General features: G+C 52.8%; 2 protein-coding genes across 2 annotated transcripts in view; one reads left to right on the top strand and one right to left on the bottom strand.

Moving 5' to 3' along the window:
* Nucleotides 1-20,410, bottom strand: part of LOC143693004 (uncharacterized) — a 680,702-nt gene that overhangs the window by 452,364 nt on the left and 207,928 nt on the right. The window contains 1 exon segment of the mRNA XM_077173088.1: nt 17,129-17,286. Coding sequence (XP_077029203.1) covers nt 17,129-17,286 — 158 coding nt within the window.
* LOC143692993 (olfactory receptor 14J1-like) lies at nt 2,096-2,668 on the top strand. The gene has a single exon (XM_077173076.1). It carries the CDS (start codon nt 2,096-2,098, stop codon nt 2,666-2,668), a length of 573 nt encoding a protein of 190 aa, XP_077029191.1.

Below are 20,410 nucleotides of genomic sequence, written 5' to 3'. Positions count from 1 at the left end.
GTTGTTACTGACAAAGCCTCTCCAGGGACTAATTACAGCAGGTAATTGGAGGCCATGATTGCACAAAGCTCTCAGAGACTCCAAGGCAAAAGCCAAACCCAAAGTCCTTTGAAAAACCTGCAGCCCCTGCAGGGAGCATTCAGGAGCCGCCAGGGCCATTGCTGAGCAAGGCTCCCCAGGGACTCCTTGCAGCAGATCCTTGAGGCCACTGGGATGTGGGCTAGGGGGGGATGCTGAGGGCAGCACAAGGGGCTGACAGTGCCCAGCCTGGCTGGGGCTGTGCCAGGAGGCCCCAGGGCCTCAGGACAAGGTGTCTCCTCCCAGCCCTTGCTGGCACAGACCCTGCTGTGGCCCAGGGCACCAAGACTTGGCTTCTCTTTGTCCCCACCTGTCATCACTGCCTGCAGTTCTCTGCTCTGCCTGGGGCCCAGGGACACTTGCTCAGTCGTGTCCCTCTCTGGGACCCATTAAAAGTCCACGAAACTTTGGAGTTGGATTCTGCCTTGGAGTTCTGGAGAGGTTTCTTCAGCTCCCTCTCAGGGACTGATGTTCAGGGCCTGAGCACAAAGCCCCAGAGGCTGATTAAAGTCCTTGTGCTGTGTCTGTGCTGCTGAGCTGGGCTGGGCTCCTGGCACAGAGGCAGCTCCTGCTCACCAAGAAGAGCTTCAAAAGCACATTTCTCTGGATGAGCAGCTCTTGTGCCAGCCCAGCAGGGCCGGGGCACTGCCTGCAGCCAGCCCGGGCACAGCCCAGAGGCACAGAGAGCTTCAATCAGTCAGGGCTGGGAAGGGGCTGAGAAGTGCCTGGGGCACAATCACTGCCAGCCCTTGGCACAGGAACCTCTGGCTGCAGGACAATGCAGCTGCAGCTCCTGGAGCCATCTCCTCAAGCTGGAACATGCCAATGCCTGCAGAGCCTGTGAGTACATTCTCTGCTTGTCTCTTGTGCAGAGCAGCCAGGGGTGCCCAGGGCTGTCCTGCAGAGCAGGGTCCTGCAGCCCAGGGTGCTGTGCTGGGGCAGGGACTCTGCTGCCTGCCAGGGACAGCTCTCAGCCAGCCCTGGCAGCTGCTCCCAGCACTGGGGGACAAGATCTGGGTGGCAGGAGACAGCTGGTGAGGCTTGGGAGTGTTCTCCTTGTGTGGGGAGGATGCTGCATTGTTCAGAATTGCTCCCAGCATGGCATTTAACTGCAGAACATTTCCAAGTAGATTATACAGGGGAAACAGCAAGGCAGGGGATGCATAAGAGGGAAAATCCTGCTTTTAAAATGTACTGCTCTTCGTTGCTGGGATGAGCATCTGCATGTATATTTTCATCTCTCAGTTCAGGGAGAAAAAAATAAAGACATTTTCTCTGACATCTTAATAAACCAGGCAGTGACAGAAATCAGCACAGGGCCCCTCACACGCAGCATCAGTGTTGCTTCTCCAGCCTCCTCAGGATTGCTCTGACGTTGCCATCAGAGCCTGCAGAGCCAGAGATGCCCCTGGGCAGTGCCTGAGCTGGGAGGGCTCTGCAGGGCAGAGCTGAGCCCCCAGGGCTGGGCTGGGCTCTGGCAGCACTGGCAGGGCCCAGCCCTGGGCACAGGGAAGCAGCTGCTGGCAGGGACAGCTCCAGGCAGCAGAGCCCTGGGCAGGCAGTGGGGGGAAAGTGCCCCCCAGGCTGTGCTGGGAAATTTCAAGTCCTCTCCAAACCCAACTATTCCATGATTACTTTTCTTACAGATCCCCATGATAAGGCATCACAGCAAATGTCCAACAGCAGCTGCATCAGGCACTTCCTCCTGCTGGCATTGGCAGACACGCGGCAGCTGAAGCTCCTGCACTTCTGCCTCTTGCTGGGCATCTCCCTGGCTGCCCTCCTGGGCAACGGCCTCATCATCAGCGCCGTAGCCTGCGGCCACCACCTGCACACGCCCATGTTCTTCTTCCTGCTCAACCTGGCCCTCGCTGACCTGGGCTCCATCTGCACCACTGTGCCCAAAGCCATGCACAATTCCCTCTGGGACACCAGCAACATCTCCTACACTGGATGTGCTGCTCAGCTCTTTTTCTTTCTGTTCTTCATTTCAACAGAGTATTTCCTCCTGACCATCATGTGCTACAACCGCTACGTGTCCATCTGCAAACCCCTGCACTACGGGACCCTCCTGGGCAGCAGAGCTTGTGCCCACATGGCAGCAGCTGCCTGGGCCAGTGCCTTTCTCAATGCTCTCATGCACACAGCCAATACATTTTCCCTGCCCCTGTGCCATGGCAATGCCCTGGGCCAATTCTTATGTGATGTGCCCCCGATCCTCAAGCTCTCCTGCTCACACGCCAATCTCAGGAAAATTGGACTCATTGTGGTTAGCCTTTGTTTATCATTTGGCTGTTTTGTGTTCATTGTTTTCTCCTATGTGCAGATCTTCAGGGCTGTGCTGAGGATCCCCTCTGAGCAGGGACGGCACAAAGCCTTTTCCACCTGCCTCCCTCACCTGGCCGTGGTGTCCCTGTTTGTCAGCACTGCCTCATTTGCCTATGTGAAGCCCCCCTCCATGTCCTCCCCATCCCTGGATCTGGCCCTGTCAGTTCTGTATTCGGTGGTGCCTCCAGCCCTGAACCCCCTCATCTACAGCCTGAGGAACCAGGAGCTCAAGGCTGCAGTGTGGAGACTGATGACTGGATGATTTTGGAAACATTAAGGTGCTGGCCAATTTCTGCAAATCACTTGTAATAAAAGTTGGTTTTGATACTTGTTGGTTTCATTTTGGAGGTTCTTTTTCTTTGTTTTACTTTATTAATCTTATCTGATACTGTTAGATTGGATGTGACCTACACACACGTGATTAGGATCAAAGAAGAAAATGTTTTTATATTTCATGTTCTCTAGTTTATATACTTTTAAGAAAACATCATTTTAAGTCATTAATTACATCACAATAACTTATTATATTAATTAGAACAAAGCTATTAGTATCAATATAATTGGCAAAAGTTTTACAGAAATTTAATAAGCTATGCATACACATTTACTTATGCATCTAATCTACCTAACAAAAATCTACATGTATCTTTTCTAATCTATTCCCATGCTAATGCCTTGTCTTCTTTCTTGCTATGGATACTATCTAAAATCATCAATTGTTATTTCATCTATTAACTCAGCTTTGCTTGTAAGTTAGCTGTCAAGCCTAACTATATGGTCCACAGAGAAATGTCAATGTTTCTGCCATTTCCCCTTTTGTTTCTCTCCACCATCCCTGTGCCCACAGACTGTGTCAATGAGGGGCTGCACTCTTGGTGGCTTTAAATGAACTAAAGGATCTCCCAGCAGAGTTTTCTGCAGAGATGCCCTTGTGTTCCCTTCTGTAGAGCTGCAGCAGCAATGTCTGTGTGCAGAGCTGGGGCAGATCAGTGCTGGCCCAGCAGCTGTGCCCAGCAGCAGCAGCACTTGGTGTTGCCAGTGCTGCTGCCGTGGCCCTGCCCCGCTGCCCTGGTGGCCCTGGTGTTGCTGCAGGGCCTGAGTGCTCTCGGGGCCGGGCACAGCCCTGGGGGTGGCAGTGCCGGGGCTGCAGCAGGGACAGGCCATGTAATATAAATCACCTTTGATGATTCCTTTGGGTTTGGTTCTGGGTTTGTTCTTTTTTTCACCATGTTTGATTTATTTAATATTGTCCACAAAGAAAAGCCATTGGTTTTGCCAGTTCTCATTTTGTTTCTCTCCATCTTCCCTGTGGCCACAGTCTGTGTCGGTGAGGGGCTGCACTCCGTGTGGCTTGAAAGAAACTAAAGGATCTCCCAGCAAAGTTTTTTTCCAGAGATGCCCTTGTGTTGCCTTCTCTGGAGCTGCAGCAGCAATGTCTGTGTGCAGAGCTGGGGGCAGATCTGTGCTGGCACAGCAGCTCTGCTCCTGCTGGCCACACTATTCCTGAGCCAGGCCAGGAGCCATTGGCCTTCTTGGCCACCTGGGCACACTGCTGCCTCATGTCCAGCCTGCTGTCCATCAGTCCCTGCAGGTCCCTTTCTGCCTGGCTGCTGTCCTGGAACTCTGTCCCCAGCCTGTAGCACTGGGGCCAAATATCAGGCACTTGGATTTGTTAAACCTCACCTTGTTGGATTCCGCCCCTGGATTCAGCCTGTCCAAGTCACTGTGCAGAGCCCTCCAACCCTCCAGCAGATCAACACTCACATCCAGCTTGGTGACATTTGCGAAGATGTCCTTGGTTCCATGGGACCCCTCAGGGTCACAATGGCCTCTTGGTTACACCAGGCCCTGCACTGTCACACTGGTCTCCTTGGCTCCATGGGGCCTCAAAATGTGACAATGGTCCCCTTGGTTCCATGGGGCCCCAGGGTGTCACAATGGCCCCATGGTCACATGAGGTCCCACACTGTCACCATGGTCTCTGTGGTTCCACAAGTCCCCTCTGTGTCACAATGGACTCCTTGTTTCCACCAAACCACACAGTGTCACAGCATTATTCCAGATCCCTTGAGGCCCCATCGTGTCACAGTGTCCCCTTGGTTACACAGGATCCTGCAGTGTCACAGTGTCCCCTTGGTTTTTCAGTGTCAAAATGGTGAAACCCCTTGGTTACACGAGGCCCTGCAGTGTCACAATGGCCTCTGTGGTTCCACGAGGGCCCAGAGTGTCACGGGGCACTCCCTGGTTCCTTTTTGCCCCAGAGCACCACCATGGACCCCTGGTTCTGTGGGGATGCACAGTGTCACCATGGTCCTCTTAGTTCCACGAGGCCCTGCAGTGTCACAATGGCCCCAGAGTGTCCCAATCATCACAGAATGACAGAATCAAATAGGCTGGAAAAGACCTTTGGGATCATCAAGTCCAACCAATGCCCTAATACTGCCTTGTCACCCAGACCATGCCACTGAGTGCCACTGGAGAGGGACAGTGACTCTGCCACCTCTCCCCTGGCCAGCCCATTCCAGTTCCCACTCACCCTTTCTGTGAAGAACTCCTTCCTATTGTCCAGCCTGAGCCTCCCCTGGTGCAGCTTAAGGCTGGGTCTTCTTGTCCTGCCCTGCAGCAGATCCACACTCACACCCAGCTTGGTGCCATCTGCAGTTTGTGAATGCTGGACTCGATCCCCTCACCCAGATCATCAGTGAAGATATTAAACAGGACTGGGCCCAGCACAGATCCCTGGGGACAGCACCAGTGCCTGGATACCAGCTGGGTGCAGCACCATCCCCACCACTCTCTGGGCCCAGCCTCCAGCCAGCTCTTAAATCTCCCAGCCAGGAGGGAACCTGCCCAAGCCGTGGGCTGCAGCTTTTCCAGGGAATGCTGTCAGAGACAGTGTCAAAGGCTCTGCTGGAGTCCAGGCACACAACATCCACAGCCTTTCCCACATCCACAGGTGGGTCACCTGGGCATAAAAGGAGACCAGGTTGGTCAGGCAGGACCTGCCACCCCTAAATCCACACTGGCTGGCTCTGATCCCTGGGCCATCCTGTGGGTGCCCTGTGATGGCACTCAAGGTGATCTGTTCCATAACCTTGCCGGGCACCCAGGTCAGGCTGACAGGCCTGGAGTTCCCCAGCTCCTCCTTCCAGCCCTTCCTGGGGATGGGCTCACACTGGCACCTCCAGTGCTCTGGGCCCTCCCTGCTGAGCCAGGACTGATGGTAAATGATGGAGAGCAGCTTGGGGAGCTCATCCACCAGCTCCCTCATCCCCCTAGGATGGATCCCATCAGATCCCATCCACCTGTGAGCATCTGAGTGGCTCAGCAGGTCAGCAGCTGCTTCCTCCTGGATTCCAGGGGGCTGTTCTGCTCCCTGTGCCCATCTACCAGCTCAGGAGAACACCTGTCCTAAGGACAAACTTTCCTAATATTGAAAATTGAGACAAAAAAGGTGTTAAGAAGCTCAGCCCTTTCCTTATCTTTAGTTACTATATTCTCTACTGCATCAAATAAATAGTAGAGGTTCTTCTCCCTACTTTTGCTATAATTTTTTTTTTTATAAAAACCTTTTTTTACAGAAGCCGCCAGGTTAAGTTCTAATTGAGCTTTCACATCTCAACTTTTCTTTCTGAATAACCCATAGAAATCCTTAAATTCTTCCTGAGTTGCCAGTCCTTTTTTTCCCCTGAGTTCCCACAAAAGCTCCATGGGCAGCCAGGCCAGTCATTGTCCTCACTAGCTCATCTTTTGCCACACTGGGACAGGCTGCTCCTTCCCCCTTAAATTACCTTCTTGAAATGTGTGTCCTTCCTGGACCCCTTTGTTTATAAGGGGTGTTTCCCTTAAAATAATTCAGTACCTGATTTTCTATTCCCCAAATCAGCATCCTAAACAGGCCAAAGTCTGCCTTTCCGAATTCCAGTGTAGAAGTTTTGTTGCTGCCCTTCCTTCTTTCACAGAACATGGAAAACTTGATCATTTCATGGTCACTGTGCCCCAGGCAGCCTCTGAGCCCCACATCTGCCCCCAGCCCTTCTCTGTTTGTGAACAGCAGCAGACAGAGCTTTCCTTGGCAGTGGGAGTGTTACCAAAAATTCCGTGAAACAGAAAACTCCTTATCCCCAGTGTAGCATTAAGAAGCAGCATTCTTTATTCAGCTGGATGCACGGGGGAGAGCTCCTCCCAAAGCCCTGCATGCTGAGTACAGGAAAGTTTCTGTTTATATTCTGTATTTTGCACACACATTCATTGATTGTCCTGGACTAAACACACATATGATAATCATTTCCCCAAAATCATTAACATATTCCCCCTCCCCTTTACCCATGCGTTCTTCTGTCCTGGGGGTCTCTCTGGTGGTCCCTGGTGGTCGTGGACCCCAATGTTCCAGTGGGCCTGGCTGAGCTGGCAGGACCCTGAGGCTGCTGAACTTCCAGTTCCCCTTCTCACACAATGAGCCTTGTGTGGTTTCCATAGGCGTGGGGTTTTGGAGAACAAGCTCCAGGTGTCAGCTCACCTGGTGGAGACAATTGATCATCTGGTAACATGAGATCAGAGTGGGCTTTGACATCACAGAGTGGGTAATGTGAGGTCATTGATGAGCTATGACATCACAGACTGCCTCTGTGACATCACAGAGCCAGCTGTGACATCACTGGGCAGACTATGACATCACTGAGTTGGCTGTGACATCAGAGACCAGCTGTGTGACATTGGAGAATGAGCTGTGAGCTCACAGAGCAGGCTGTGACATCCCAGAGGGGCTTTGTGACATCCCAGAGGGGCTGTGTGACATCCCAGCAGGGCTGTGTCAGGTCACTGGGTTGGTCACTCTGCCCCAGCTCCCCCTCACAGTTTCTCCCAACAAGTCCAATGCTGTCCATGCCCAGCGGGGTCCCTGTCCCCCGGGATCCCCCCGGCCCACCTGGAGCCACAGCCTCCACCAAAGGATGTTCCACAGGATCCACCCCAGAGCCTGACATGGGGACAAGGGGCCAGGGCTGTGTCACCAGGACATCAAGGACGGGGATTATCCAGGTCACTGTGGCCTGGGTTGGGTTGCCCAGGGCAGGAAAGATGTCTGGCAGCTGGAGCAGGGTCTGGGAAGGGCCTCCAAGGTGGGGCTGGAGCCCCTGGGCTGTGAGCAGAGGCTGAGGGAGCTGGGCTTGTCCAGCCCAGAGCAGGGAAGGCTGAGGGGCTCCTCATCCCAGCCTGGCAGTGCCAGCGAGGAGGGGATGGAGAACACAGAGCCAGGCTCTTCACCGGGGGCCTGGTGGGAGACAAAAGCCAATGGGTGGAAGGGGAAAGAGGGGAGATCAGCCAGGACAGGAGGAGATGAAATGAGTCAGGCTGGTTTCAGCATTTCCTCAACACCAAGAGCAGCCTGTCCTCCCTTCTCCATCCACCACTGACAGCTTTGCAAATCAGGAATTGTTGGAGCTGTTTCGCCCCCACTCCAGGATGAGCATCCTGATACAAGAACTTAATTGTTTTTATATCTGTCACGGAACAATGGTTGTCAAAAATTAATTTTAGTATGAAAATCACTTGTGGGTGGTGGACTCATCAGGCACTGCTGGGAAGTTGCACATAGCTCAGGGAAGAGTGTGATTGTTACTAAATTGTGTCCTGTTCAACCATGGTCTGTTGGCCATGAAGAGAAACTTTCTGTGCCTCTGAGTCTCACCAGTTCCTGAATCCCAAAGGACACAAACCTGATGAGTTGTGGTCCCCACTCCAGTGGCTGCACTTGCACCTCCCTCCATAGCCAGAGCAGAGCTCCCTTGTCCCAGAGAGTCCCTGGCAATGCAGGGATGAAGGAAACAGGACAGGCTGTGGGGATCAGGGGCAGGGCATGGACAGGGAGAGGAATGACTTTTGCATTTGATGGAGCTGTGCCTTCCCTTGGATTTGTTGGCTGACAAGAAATGAACATCCCTCTGTGTCTCGGGCAGCTCCTTCTCCAAGGAAAGCAGGTGGGACTTGGAGCCAGGGAGCTGAAAGCTGCAGGTGCAGCCTGGGCTGGAGGGAGCTCAGATTTGCACAAGGCTGCTCTGAGTGCCAGGGCTTGGATGGGGGAAATGGTGGGGTGGGGGTAGGGACAGAGTCTGATTGATTGTCAGCCATGAAGGGACTTGATTCTCATATCCATTCAAACGGCACGAGGAGGTACTTGGATTCAGTGTCAGTTGGAGATTGCACACATCAATGAATTACCAGTAAAAAACCAATGAATTACAAGATCTAAAAATATTTACTTGCTGTCTTTTTAAATATAGCGTATTCACATTGAATAGGCTTCTGAAATGTGTTGAATTAACCACAAAAGATTTGAACACTTAAATCAAATGATTCCCAGAGGCTTGGCTTGTTAAGTTGTTCTGAATGTTCATGACCCCTGGGACACTGAATTCCTGCCCTGAAGCGCTGAAGGCTGAACAAGCCTCTGGAGCAGTAAAATTCAGCAGCAGCCTCCAAGTTGCTGAGGATGTCAGCAGCCCCCACTGAAGCCATCCCTGCCCAGAGACCGTGGGGGAATGGGCAGACAAGGAGAGCGTCCCTGGGGCTGGGGCAGCACAACTCAGAGGCACCAGCGGCTCCAGCTGGGCAATGGAGTGTGGAATGTGGCTGGGAAAGCCCTGCCTGGGCTGGGTCAAGCAGGACACACAAGCCCTGACTCCCATCCCCCAAACAACTCTCCCAAGGAGACATTTAAAAGGAATTACAATTGTTTGTGCCCTGTGAGTTGGATGCACTGGAGAAATACCAACAAGAGATTCCCTGGAGCTCAAAACAACAAAACCGCCTTTACTGGCAACTTTAGAAAATCAGTAAAACTTTAGCAAAAGTTTTAAAATTATACTCAATCAACAAAAAACACTTTTCAAAGCATTTTTTTGCCCCATTCAATGTCACAACTCTAAGCCTGTTCAATTTAAAGTTAATCAAAATTTGCATGACGACAGAAATAGAAGAAGACACAGAGAGAGCTAAAGACAGAAAAGATACAGAGAAGCACACACACAAGTACCAACTCCTGGATTCCAGTGGTGTTCAGATGGAAATTCCAAGAGGAGGGAGGGTCAAGATGTGTGCTTGCCTCGTGGTCAGCCCCTGAAATACCCCTTGGTCTCCCTGGGCCCTTCCCCCGGGTGGGACTTGGGCGCATTTGGTACCTCAGGAGCTGGGCTGGGGGCTGCAGAGGTGGCTGTGGAGCATTGCCTGTGCTGTGCCAGGGAATGGCAGCCACTGCTGGGCTGGGATAGAGGCTCTGGGGGGATTGGGGTTCCAGGGCAGGGCAGGGCTGGACCTTCCTCCCCCAAACACAAAATCCTTTGAGCCACAATCTCCTTCAGTCTGTCACAACAAGCAGTGTTGGCCGTGAAATCCCAATTCTGGCTATGGGCACCGGGCCAAGAAGGGCAGTTCTTTTCCATAGGAAGGAAAGCACAGAGCTCCAGTGTTTGGAAGGCAGGTGAGAGCCTCACTAGGCCAAGGCCATCCAGACTTGTCAGAAATGACATATTTTGTCTGGGAGCTATCTTTAGATGTAGGGAATTTTGGAGGTGGAACTCCAATCTCGGCCATGGGCACCTGGAGAAGCAGGACAGCTCTTTCCCATGGGAAGGAAAGCTCAGAACCATCCCCAGTGTTTTGGGGACAGATGGGAGGTGACCCTTGTAAAACCAATGCAAGACAGACTTGTCCTGGCAATATTCCTGTGGGAACAATCCCTGGACATAAGGAAATTTGGAGGTGAAATCCCAGTTCTGGCCATGGGTGCCTGGAGGAGAAGGAGAGTTCTTTTCCATTGGGAAGGAAAGCACAGAGCCCCAGTGTTTCAGCAGCAGATGAGAAGAGACCCTCAACATTCCAGGGTCATTTGGATCAGTCAGGCAGTCAACGGGAGGCCAGACCAGCCAGACTTGTTCCATGTTCCCTTGCTTCTATGAGGTCCTGCAGTATCCCCATGGTCCCCTTGGTTCCATGGGGCCCCGCAGTGTCCCAGTGGTGCTTTGATTCCATGGGGTCCAGCATTGTCACAATGGACCCTTGGTTCAATGGGGTCCCACAGTGTCACAATGGCTCCTAGGTTCCAGAAGGCCCTGCAGTGTCACAGTGGTCCCAAAAATTCCATGAGGCCTTGCAGTGTCACAATGGTCTCCGTGCTTCCACCGGCCCCAAAATGTCACGGGACTCCTCTGTTCCATAAGCCCTGCAATGTCACAATGGAACTTTGGACCCTGGCAGTTTGCAGTGTCACAATGGTCTCCTTTGGCTCCACAAGGTCACAATGGTCCACTGATGACACAAGGCCCCGCAATATCACCCTGGAGCTTTGGTTCCATGCAGCCCTGCAGTGTCACAAAGGCCTCTCGGTTTCACCAGGCCCCACAGTATCACAATGGTCCTCTTGGTTGTGTGGGGACCCCCAGGGTCACAATGGTCTCCCTGTTTCCATGAGGCCTGACAGTGTCACAATGCTTTGCCTATTCCATTAACCGACATAGCACCACAATGGTCTCCGTGATTCCATGGTGCCCCTCAGTGTCACAATGGTCTCCTTGGTGCCATGAGGCTATGTAGTGTCCTAATGGTCTCCCCATGCTTCCATGAGGCCTTGCAATGTCACAGTGGACCCTTGGCACCATTGTGAGACCATGTGGTCTTGCAGTGTCACAATGGCCCCTTGGTTCCATGATACCCCAAAGCGTCACAATGGTCTCCACGGTTCCATGAGGCCCTGTGGTGTCACAATGGACCCTTGGTTTGATGGGGCCTCTCAGTGACATAATGATCCCTTGATGTCACAGGGCCCCACAGTGTCACAATGGTCCCTTGGTCTCACAGGGCCCCACAGTGTCACAATGGCCCCTACATTCCAGGGGCCCTGTGCTGCTGCATTCCCCCCTCCCCTTCTCAGGCCACCCTGCCAGCTGAGAAATGCTCCTTGGGCCTGGGCCTTGGCCAACAGCCCCTGGGCTCAGCTCCTCTGCAGCTCATCACAAACACTGTCTGCTCCAGGCACTGCTGCTGCCCACCCAGCTCCTGCTTTCTGGAGGAGCAGCCCTGGGAGCTCTTTCTGTTCCCTCCGTGGCACAACATCCCTGTTCTCACCCTGCCAAAGAAAGCTGTTGGTGCCAAGTGCGGCCAGGATGACTTAACCTTACCTACATTGCCTATAGGTAAGGTTAAGTCACAAGGTCTAAGTGAATCTAAACGCTGCTAAGAGTTGTTGTTTTCTTAAGTTGTTATGTGTAATATAAGTTATAAGCTAAGTTAAATACTGTTAAATGTTAATCCTCTGTTAAATTGCAAAGTCATAGGTTATAAGTCAGATTAAATCCTGCTAAATGCTGTTTTTTGCTAAATTGTGAGATTGAAGGTATCAGTTAAGGTTAAGGTATAAGTTAAGTCCTGTTAAGTTTGAGCTCTGTTAATTGTTTAGGCCATATTCCTTTTATCCTTGCCCCTACTGTCCTTTTGTGTCACACACACACAGGGACAGTTCTCAGCTCATTTCTGGTTTGATTGCCTGAATTTGGTTTCGTTTTGTTGTTGCTTTGTTTCCTTGGTGTGCCTGAAGTGTCTAGTCAGGAGCAGAGTGACTCTTGCCAAGGAACTTTGTGCTGCTGTCGCTTAATATTAAATCTGGTTTTTGCTGATCCCTTGCTGGGGATTTTTTCAGCGCTCTCAAGGCCTCGTTGGTATCAGGGTGAAGGAGCCCTGGCCCAGGCTCTGGCCCTGGAGGACACGGGGACCCTGCCAGGGGGTCCCTGTCCCCCTGTGCCACCCCCAGGGCCCCGGCCCCCCGGCCCCGTGTCAGGCTCTGGGGTCGATCTCATGGAACATCCTCTGGGGGAGGCTGCGGGGCCAGGAGCGGGGGGACCCGGGGGGACAGGGGACCCCACTGTGCACGAGCAGGGTTGGACTGCTCTGGGGGGAACTGTGAGGGGGGCCGGGGCAGAGTGACCTCCCCAGGGACCTCACACAGCCCCTGTGATGTCACACAGTCCCCTGTGATGTCACATAGCCATCCCCTGATATCACACAACATCCTGTGACATCACAGCCCACCCTGGGATGTCACACAGCACCCTTGTGATGTCACAGAAATAGCTGATATCATAAATCTATAGTGTGATGTCACAGAATACTCTGTGATGTCACAAAGTCACCCTGTGATGTCACAGTCTGATCTGTGATGTCACAGCCTGCTGTATGATGTTACAAAGCCACCCTGTGATGTCACAACCCACTCTCTGATGTCACAGAGACACCCTCTATTATGGCAAGATCTGCTCTATGGCCTCACACTATGATGTCACAGACAGCTGTATGATGTTACAATCCCCTCAGTGATGTCACAAAACCTGCTCTGTGATGTCATACTGACACTGTGTAATGTCACAGCACGCTATTCAAAGTGCCACACAGCACTTTGACCTCACAGCCTGCGCTATGATGTCATACAGCCATGTCATGATGTCACAGCCTGCTCTGTGATGTCACACAGTTCCCTCTATGATGCTGTAGCTGCTCAGTGACCTCACACAACAAACTCTGTGATGTCATAGCCCAATCTGTGACCTCACAAAGCCCACTCTGTGCTGTCACACAGCCCCTTGCTGACATCCCAGCTGCTCTGTGCCTCCATGACACAGCCACAGAGGAGCTGCTGTGATACAGCCCCCTCTGAGACATGCCACAGCCCCTGCCAGTGCTGAGCCCCTGGGAGCTCAGTCTGTGCCCTGCTGGTGTCCCTGAGGGGCCCTGGCAGTGCCCCAGCCCTGCTGGGCTGTGCACAGGAGCTGCTCCTGGCCAGAGCTGTCTCTCTGCAGCTCTGCTGCCCTTGCCAGGAGCTGCCTCTGGGCAAGGAGCCCGGCCCAACTCAGCAGCACAGACACAGCACAAGGACTTTAATGACCCTCTGGGGCTTTGGTGCTCTTTGCATCAGACTCAGTCCCTCAGAGTGTGCTCAAAGAACTTCTCAGGGACTCAAAAAGAGGCTGAAACAATGAAGTTTCTCGTACTTTATATAGATCCTTCTGAGGGACAGGACTGAGAAAGCGTCCCCAGGTTCCAGGTAGAGCAGAACACTGGTGGCAGTGATGACAGGTGGGGACAAGCAAGGCAAAGGTGTCTCTGGTGCTGAGCAAACCTGCGCCTCTGTCCCTGCAGGCTGTCGGCATCCCCCGGCTGCCCCACCTGGCTGGCCCCTTCCTTTGCTGGCAGCTCTGCCTCCTGCCTGCCTCGGCCTGCCCACACAAAGCCTTGGGCTGCTCCAGGCTCCTGCTGGGGCATGTGTTGCACCACAGCCCTGCCCTGGCAGGGAAATTCCTTTCTCTTGGTGCCCACTCTGGGCCTCCCCAGCTGTCCTTGGTGCTATTTTGTCTTCTACAGGCTCATTCCTACTAGGAAGAAAAGCTCCAGCCTCTCTGAAACCACCCTTCAATCCCTCCCAGACTATTCTTCTTCTGTCCTCAGTCTCCACAAAACGGAGCCCAGAGCCCTCAGTCTCTACCTGCTGGTTTTGTGATGAGGCCTCCAAACCCTATCTTGGGAGAATTTTGGAAAAAAAAATAAGGTCTGTGAAAATGGAAAAATAGTGATTAAAGTTATTTTCTCCCAAATCTTGCCTTGACAGAAAAAGGTCTAAAATTCTTAGACGGAATGAGGGTGGCTTTACATTTTTTAGAAGGAGGAAATATTTTACAATTATGAGAGTGGCACAAAACTGCAAGTGTACTTCCAGAGTAGTAGATTCCCCTTTACAGGAATTATCCAAGATCAGGAGCTTTGTGACCCCTGACCCAGTGAAACCCCCTGCCCTTCCCAAGGATGGAATTCCTGTAGTGTGGGTTCTCTGCTGTGCTGGGGGCCCTCACAAGGCTTCTGGCCAGAATGTCTGCTGAGGGCAGCCAGGCTGCTGCAGGGGCAGTGACCTCACAGCCATCACCATGGCAGCCCTTTCCCCTGGGCCTGGCTGTGCCCTTTCCTCTGCCCCTGCCTTGGCTCTGCTGGCATGAAGAGTTTTGTCATTGATATCTCATCCCCAAGGTGCTGGGGCAAATGGCTTCCCAGTCAGGCTCCTGGAGCACAAGTGGCTTTTCAGAGGCCAGCCAGGAATGAGCCGTGAGGCAGCAGCTCTGCAGTGGTGGCCACCAGGCCGGGCTGCCAAGGGAGGCTTCTGGCCATGGCCTGCAAGCAGCTGCTGCTGCCAAGGTGCCTTTGGTGCCTCAGGCTCTCCCTGGCACAGCTCCCAGCACGGCACTCTGCCCTTGTGCCCGAGGCCTTCCCTGTGCTGGGGCTGGCCTGGGGCTTTTCCTGCAGCGGGACCTGCCCTGCTGATGGCACAGGAAAGGCAGCTCCTGCTGGAGCAGGAGGCTCTGCCTGCAATGGGCTCCAACAACTCCAGCAAGGCCCTGTTAACTTCAAAATTGCTTCCTAGAGCAGAAGATTCTAATGGTTAGAGCTCCTTTGCTGTGGAGGAAAGAACTCTGATCAAGATCTTTCTCTCTAATCATGATCACAATCAATCCGAGCCCTATTTCTAGAAATCTGTCTGGTATTCAATCATGAACCCGGTGGGACAAATTGCATTGAAGTTAAATTCCCCCTGTCCAATGTCTTGTACCTTTGACAAAGTCTGGGGCAAGCATTGGATCCAGCCATTCCCAGTCTCCTTTCTGAGAAGGAATTTTAGAAGTTAAGGGGTCCTGCAGGGGTTTTGGGGTTCTGTGGTGGCTGCTGGGTGTCATTTCTCCACCTCATGACTCAGCAGGAGTTTCTCCAAGAAAGAAACAAAGCTTTTGCCTGAAGCTCCCACTGTGGCCATGACAGGAACCCCTGTGAATGTCTGGGACATCCTGGCTCTTTGGCAGCCTGGGGACTCCTGGGATGTCACCGTGGAGCCCCCGTGAGTGCCTGTGACAGATGGGTGCCTTTGCAGCAGAAGGTGCCCTGGGATGTCACCATGGAATGGCTGTGACTGCCTCTGACCACAGGGCTCTTTACCATCCCCAGAAAGCCCTGGGAGGTCTCCATGGAGCCCCTGTCTCTGTGTGTGACATTCCAGCTCATGAAGAGGCTGGAGACTCTTGGAATTTCCCCATGGAACCCCTCTGAGTGCCTGTGGCAACTCGGTTCCTTAGCAGGCAACCATCACCAGAATCCATTGCTATGGTCAGTTTCCATGGCAACCATCACCAGCCCCCTGTTGCTATGCTCAGTTTCCATGGTAACCATCACCAGCCCCCTGTTGCTATGCTCAGTCCCCTGGCAGCTCCATGGAGACCCCATGCCAGGGGTGGTTGCCATTGACACCAGCTCAGGCCTGCAGCCAGAGCCTGTTGCCATGGCAACCATTTCCAGTCCCATCCCCAGGCTCATGGGATCTCAGAACCACAGAATTGGCTGAGCTGGGAGGGACCCATCAGGATCCTCCAGTCCAACTGCTGGCCCTGCACAGGACACTCCAACAATGCCAGCCTGGCCTGGCAGCGCTGGCCAATCACTGCTGGAGCTCAGAGAGCCCTGGAGCTGGGACCCTTCCCTGGGGAGCCTGGGCAGGGCCCCAGCAGCCTCTGGGCAAAAACCTTTTCCTGACATCCAACCTGAGCCTGCCCCGACTCAGCTGCAGCCGCTCCCTCCACTCCTGTCCCTGGGCACCAGAGGGAAGAGGTTCCCACAGCCCCAGCCAGGGACCCGCTCCCAAGGCTGCTGCCATGGCCACCAGGGCTGGCACCAGCTGGGATGCTCGGTCTCCATGGGCTGGGGTTTAGGAATGGGATTCCCCAATTTCCTGCTCCCGCTAAAACCGCGCTGCCCTCGCTGCCCTCCCGCCTCCCATGGAAAGCACAAAAGGCAAAGATCCCAGGCTGGGATAAGAACAATTTACTGGGAACAGCAACCAGATAAGGAACAAACAGCAACAGCAACAACATGGATAACAGAAGGAATAAGAAAAACTTTTTGCAGGGAAAACTACAACACCACCGACTGTCTCTTCCCAGCCATGCATTCCCTCCATCCTGGTAGGACACCCTTCTACTCACGGCAGACAGAGAGAGTCTCTTTCCTGCCCCTGGCAATAACCTGAAGTAGGAGTGAATGTAATGACACAGCCATGGCCAGACCCTCATAACCTTGGGCCCACATCATGTCATTGGCAGGGGCAGGCAAAGGGACAGGTGTCTTCCCAGCATGGATCACAGGGAATGTAGATAACCAGGGCTCTTTCCAACGTGGGACCTCCAATAGGGGATGATGCTGGAGCAGTGCACAAAGCTCTTCCTGCAGTTGGGGCATTTGCAGGGCTTCCCTAACTGGTGCTTCCGTTGGTGTCTGGTCAAGTGAGAGTTACGGCTGAAGCTCATCCCACATTCCCCACACTCGTAGGGCCTCTCCCCGGTGTGGATGTACTGGTGGGTGATGAGGTGGGAGTTTTGCTTGAAGCCCTTCCCGCAGTCAGGGCAGGGGAATGGCCTCTCCTCTGTGTGAATCCGCTCGTGCACAAGGAGCTGGGAGCTGGTCTGAAACCTCTTCCCACACTCAGGACACTCATAGGGCCTCTCCCCAGTGTGGGTGCGCTGATGGCTGATGAGGTGGGAGTTGTTCTTGAAGCCCTTCTGGCAGTCGGGGCAGCGGAAGGGCCTCTCCTCGGTGTGAATCCGCTGGTGCAGCAGAAGATTGGAGCTGGTCTGAAACCTCTTCTGACACTCAGGACACTCATAGGGCCTCTCCCCAGTGTGGATCATCTGGTGGACACTCAGGTCAGAGCTGCAGCTGAAGCCCTTCCCACACTCCCCACACTCATAGGCCCATTCCCCAGTGTGGATCATCTGGTGGCGGATCAGGGTGTTGCTCCGGCTGAAGCTCTTCCCACACTCCAAGCACTTGTGGGGCTTGTCCCCATCGTGAAGCTGCTCATGGGCCACCAGCTCTGAGCCCTGGCTGAAGCTCTGTCCACCTTCCTGGCTCAGGGTGGGTCTTTCCTCCTCAGAGCACCCTGGGCTGGCTTTGCAGCCCCTCCACCTCTGGGATCTCTGGGGCTTTTCTTCCCTGTTGGATTCCTGTGCACTAGAGTTGCTCAAAACAGCCTCTTCCACGAGATTCTGCTGTGGGGATTTGTCCTCCCTGGTCTCCATCGTCAGCTTATTGTTTGGAGGACGAATGACAAGGTCAGGATGGGATTTGCCTCTGTGCCACAGGGAAGGGGAAAGAGATCCCCCCACTGATTTCCTGGCAGGACGGCATTGGCAGAGGGGCTGTCCTGCAGCCGGGGGCTGTGCTGGGCTGGGAGATGGAGCAGGAGAGAGGGGGAAAGGGGCACTGACTTCCTCCTCACCTGCCCGGGTGTCCTGGGACATTGTCTCAGTTTGAACAGACGGGTGTCTGCTAAGGAAGGCAAGAGCCTCCCTTGACATGGAAAATGTAAACCCTCTCCCTCCAAATTACTAGAATTTTGAAATTAAGGGTATCTCAGGCAAAAGTATGGGAATAGGAATAACAGTTATTGAACTAGGAAAATCTTAAAAATACAAATGCCATTTTACAAAAAAACCCCACTCACCAGGTCAGAATACAACGTGACACCCTGCGGGTCAGGCTGCTGGTAGGGGTCCTATGAAATGGTGGCTGCAGAGCTCCTGCAGTGACAGATGTGGTTCTGTTAGGATCCTGTAGAAGGGTGGAGTTTTCCTCTGAAGGTCCAGTGGTGGTGGTGGTAGGCCTGGTCTTCCTCAGGGAATCCTGTGGAGAAGAAAGCTGCTTCTCTGAGAATCCAGTGGGAAGAGGCTGATGTGGTGTCCCAAGGATGCGGTTATATCCAGGTACGAATGCTTGGCTCCTCCCCCTGGGCGGAGCATCTCACAATGGGATGATGTGGTTTTTATCAGTCATGCAGTGACACTCAATGGCCCATTAAGAGAAGATATTTCCCAGAGGATGGATTGGTTGTGGAAGAGATAAAGAAAACTGCCCAATTAACAGAAGATAAATGCTCCAGTTCTAACAGATGGGTGATGATCCCACAGCCTGTGAATTCAGGGAATGCTCAACATCATGGTTCCTTCTCCTCTCCCTGATCCTCCTTTGTCCCTCCTCTTCCTCCCACTCCTCATCTTCCCTCCCTCCTCCTCCTTTTCCTTCCTAAGCCAACCTCCTTCTCTTACTTCCCTCCCTTCTTGCTCTCCTTCTTCATCCAAACTGGGCCTTGCTGGGGACCCTGGCTGCAGACTTCCAGCCCTTGGGGTTCCTCCCAGGAGATCCAGAAGGGGTGAATGCAGAGAGGGCTGGGAGATCCCAGGAGTGGCTTCAGTGGGAGGCACTGGGCTGTACTGGGATCATACTGGGATCAAATGGGCAGTGACTGGGATTGCACTGCATTTGTACTCACATCATACCAGGATCATACTGGAACTGAGTAGGAGCCTGCCGGGTGCAATTGTGACCCTGTTGGAGGCAAATGGGATATACTGGGAGCAAGTGGGATCATGCTCTGGGTGAGCAGGAGCAGCTGTGAGCAACTGGGATCATGCCAGGAGCATGTGGGAGAACTGGGAGTGACTGGGTGCATGCTGGGGGTCATTGGAAACAACTGGGCTTCTACTGGGATCATGCTGGGAGTGACTGGGAATATGCTGGAAGGAACTGGGATACACTGGGAAAGACTGGGAAACACTGGAACAAAAGTCAGGGTGAAAGGGAGCAACTGGAACCATGTGGGGCACAAGTGGTTCCTACAGGCAGCAACTGGGACCACACCGGGGTCCCCACATACTGGGACTGACTGGATTAACCCTGGCAGTGTCTGAGAGTGATTGGGAACACACCATGCACATCATCCCTGGACTGGGGGTGACTGGGAGCAACTGGGAGCACACTGGGAGCAAATGGCATCATACTGGGACTGACTGGGTTGATCTAGCTGGAGGCAACCGGGACCATCCTGGGAGTGCTTGAAAGTAACTGGGATTATTCTGGGACCATACTGGGAGTGCTGCCATGGGACAAGGATCATACTAATACATAAAATTTCAATAGTCAATGTGAATTTTATTTCTATATCTTTGATTTTAAAGAAGGCGAGCAAGCAGCGCTGGTTGGCCGGGGAGTCACCGCTCCACTCACGGCACACACCACTTACAAATTCAGTAAAGTATATATATACTGGTTTTAAGCATAAAAAAGCAGTTTCCAGTGTGCTTGTTTAGTAGAAATGAGTAAGTATCAATCAGCTGGAATAAGCAATTTTATCATCTTTCCAGGTGGTTGTTGGCTTCCTGTCCTTCTTGTGCTTGTCTGGAGCGAGGCCCCTTCACCGCTGTCTGCTACGTGATTTTGTTAAGCTTTTTATTACACATAAGCATTTAGTCGCATTGCAGTCCCCTTAGCTTCACCACACTTCTTCCTCTACTTTATTCTAAGCATCAGTCATCTTGCTACCTCATCTCTTTACTTTACCATACTTCCCTTAGTTCAAAGCTTTATTTGGTTATAGAAAGTTTCATAAGCCTTCTTTGGATCTATCCCAAAGAATGCATCCATTTTCCACACAGCAGATAAAAGCATTTGCTGATTCCATTGCTGATTGACACAAATGACAAAAACATTTTTCACAGTATTGCTCACCAGATTGATGATGTGGGGATCTACCTCCCTTTCCTGTAGGGCATGTAGAACGTGCTGCTGGCTTGCGGTGTCAAAAGCCTTGGCCATGTCCACAAATACAACAGCCAGGGGTTTGTGTTCTCCTTTTGCGGACTGAATTCTAGTTTGCAGGAGTTTCAGGTTTTCGGAGCATTCCACTGCCCTTATAAAGCCTCTTTGCCTTGGGTTGAGGGGGCAAGCCTTGGTCAGTTTGGCTGTTAAAACCCTGGAGGACAGTCTTAGCAAGATGGAACCGATCAGGATGGGTCTCCAGTTGTTAATGTCCTTTAGGTGCCCTGCTTTGGTTGACTTAGGAATCAAAACAGTCCTGCAACCCCTCACCATGTCT

The sequence above is a fragment of the Agelaius phoeniceus genome, unplaced genomic scaffold, assembly GCF_051311805.1.
Source record: "Agelaius phoeniceus isolate bAgePho1 unplaced genomic scaffold, bAgePho1.hap1 Scaffold_113, whole genome shotgun sequence".
Classification (NCBI taxonomy): Eukaryota; Metazoa; Chordata; class Aves; order Passeriformes; family Icteridae; genus Agelaius; species Agelaius phoeniceus.
This window is presented reverse-complemented; position numbering and strand designations above follow the sequence as displayed.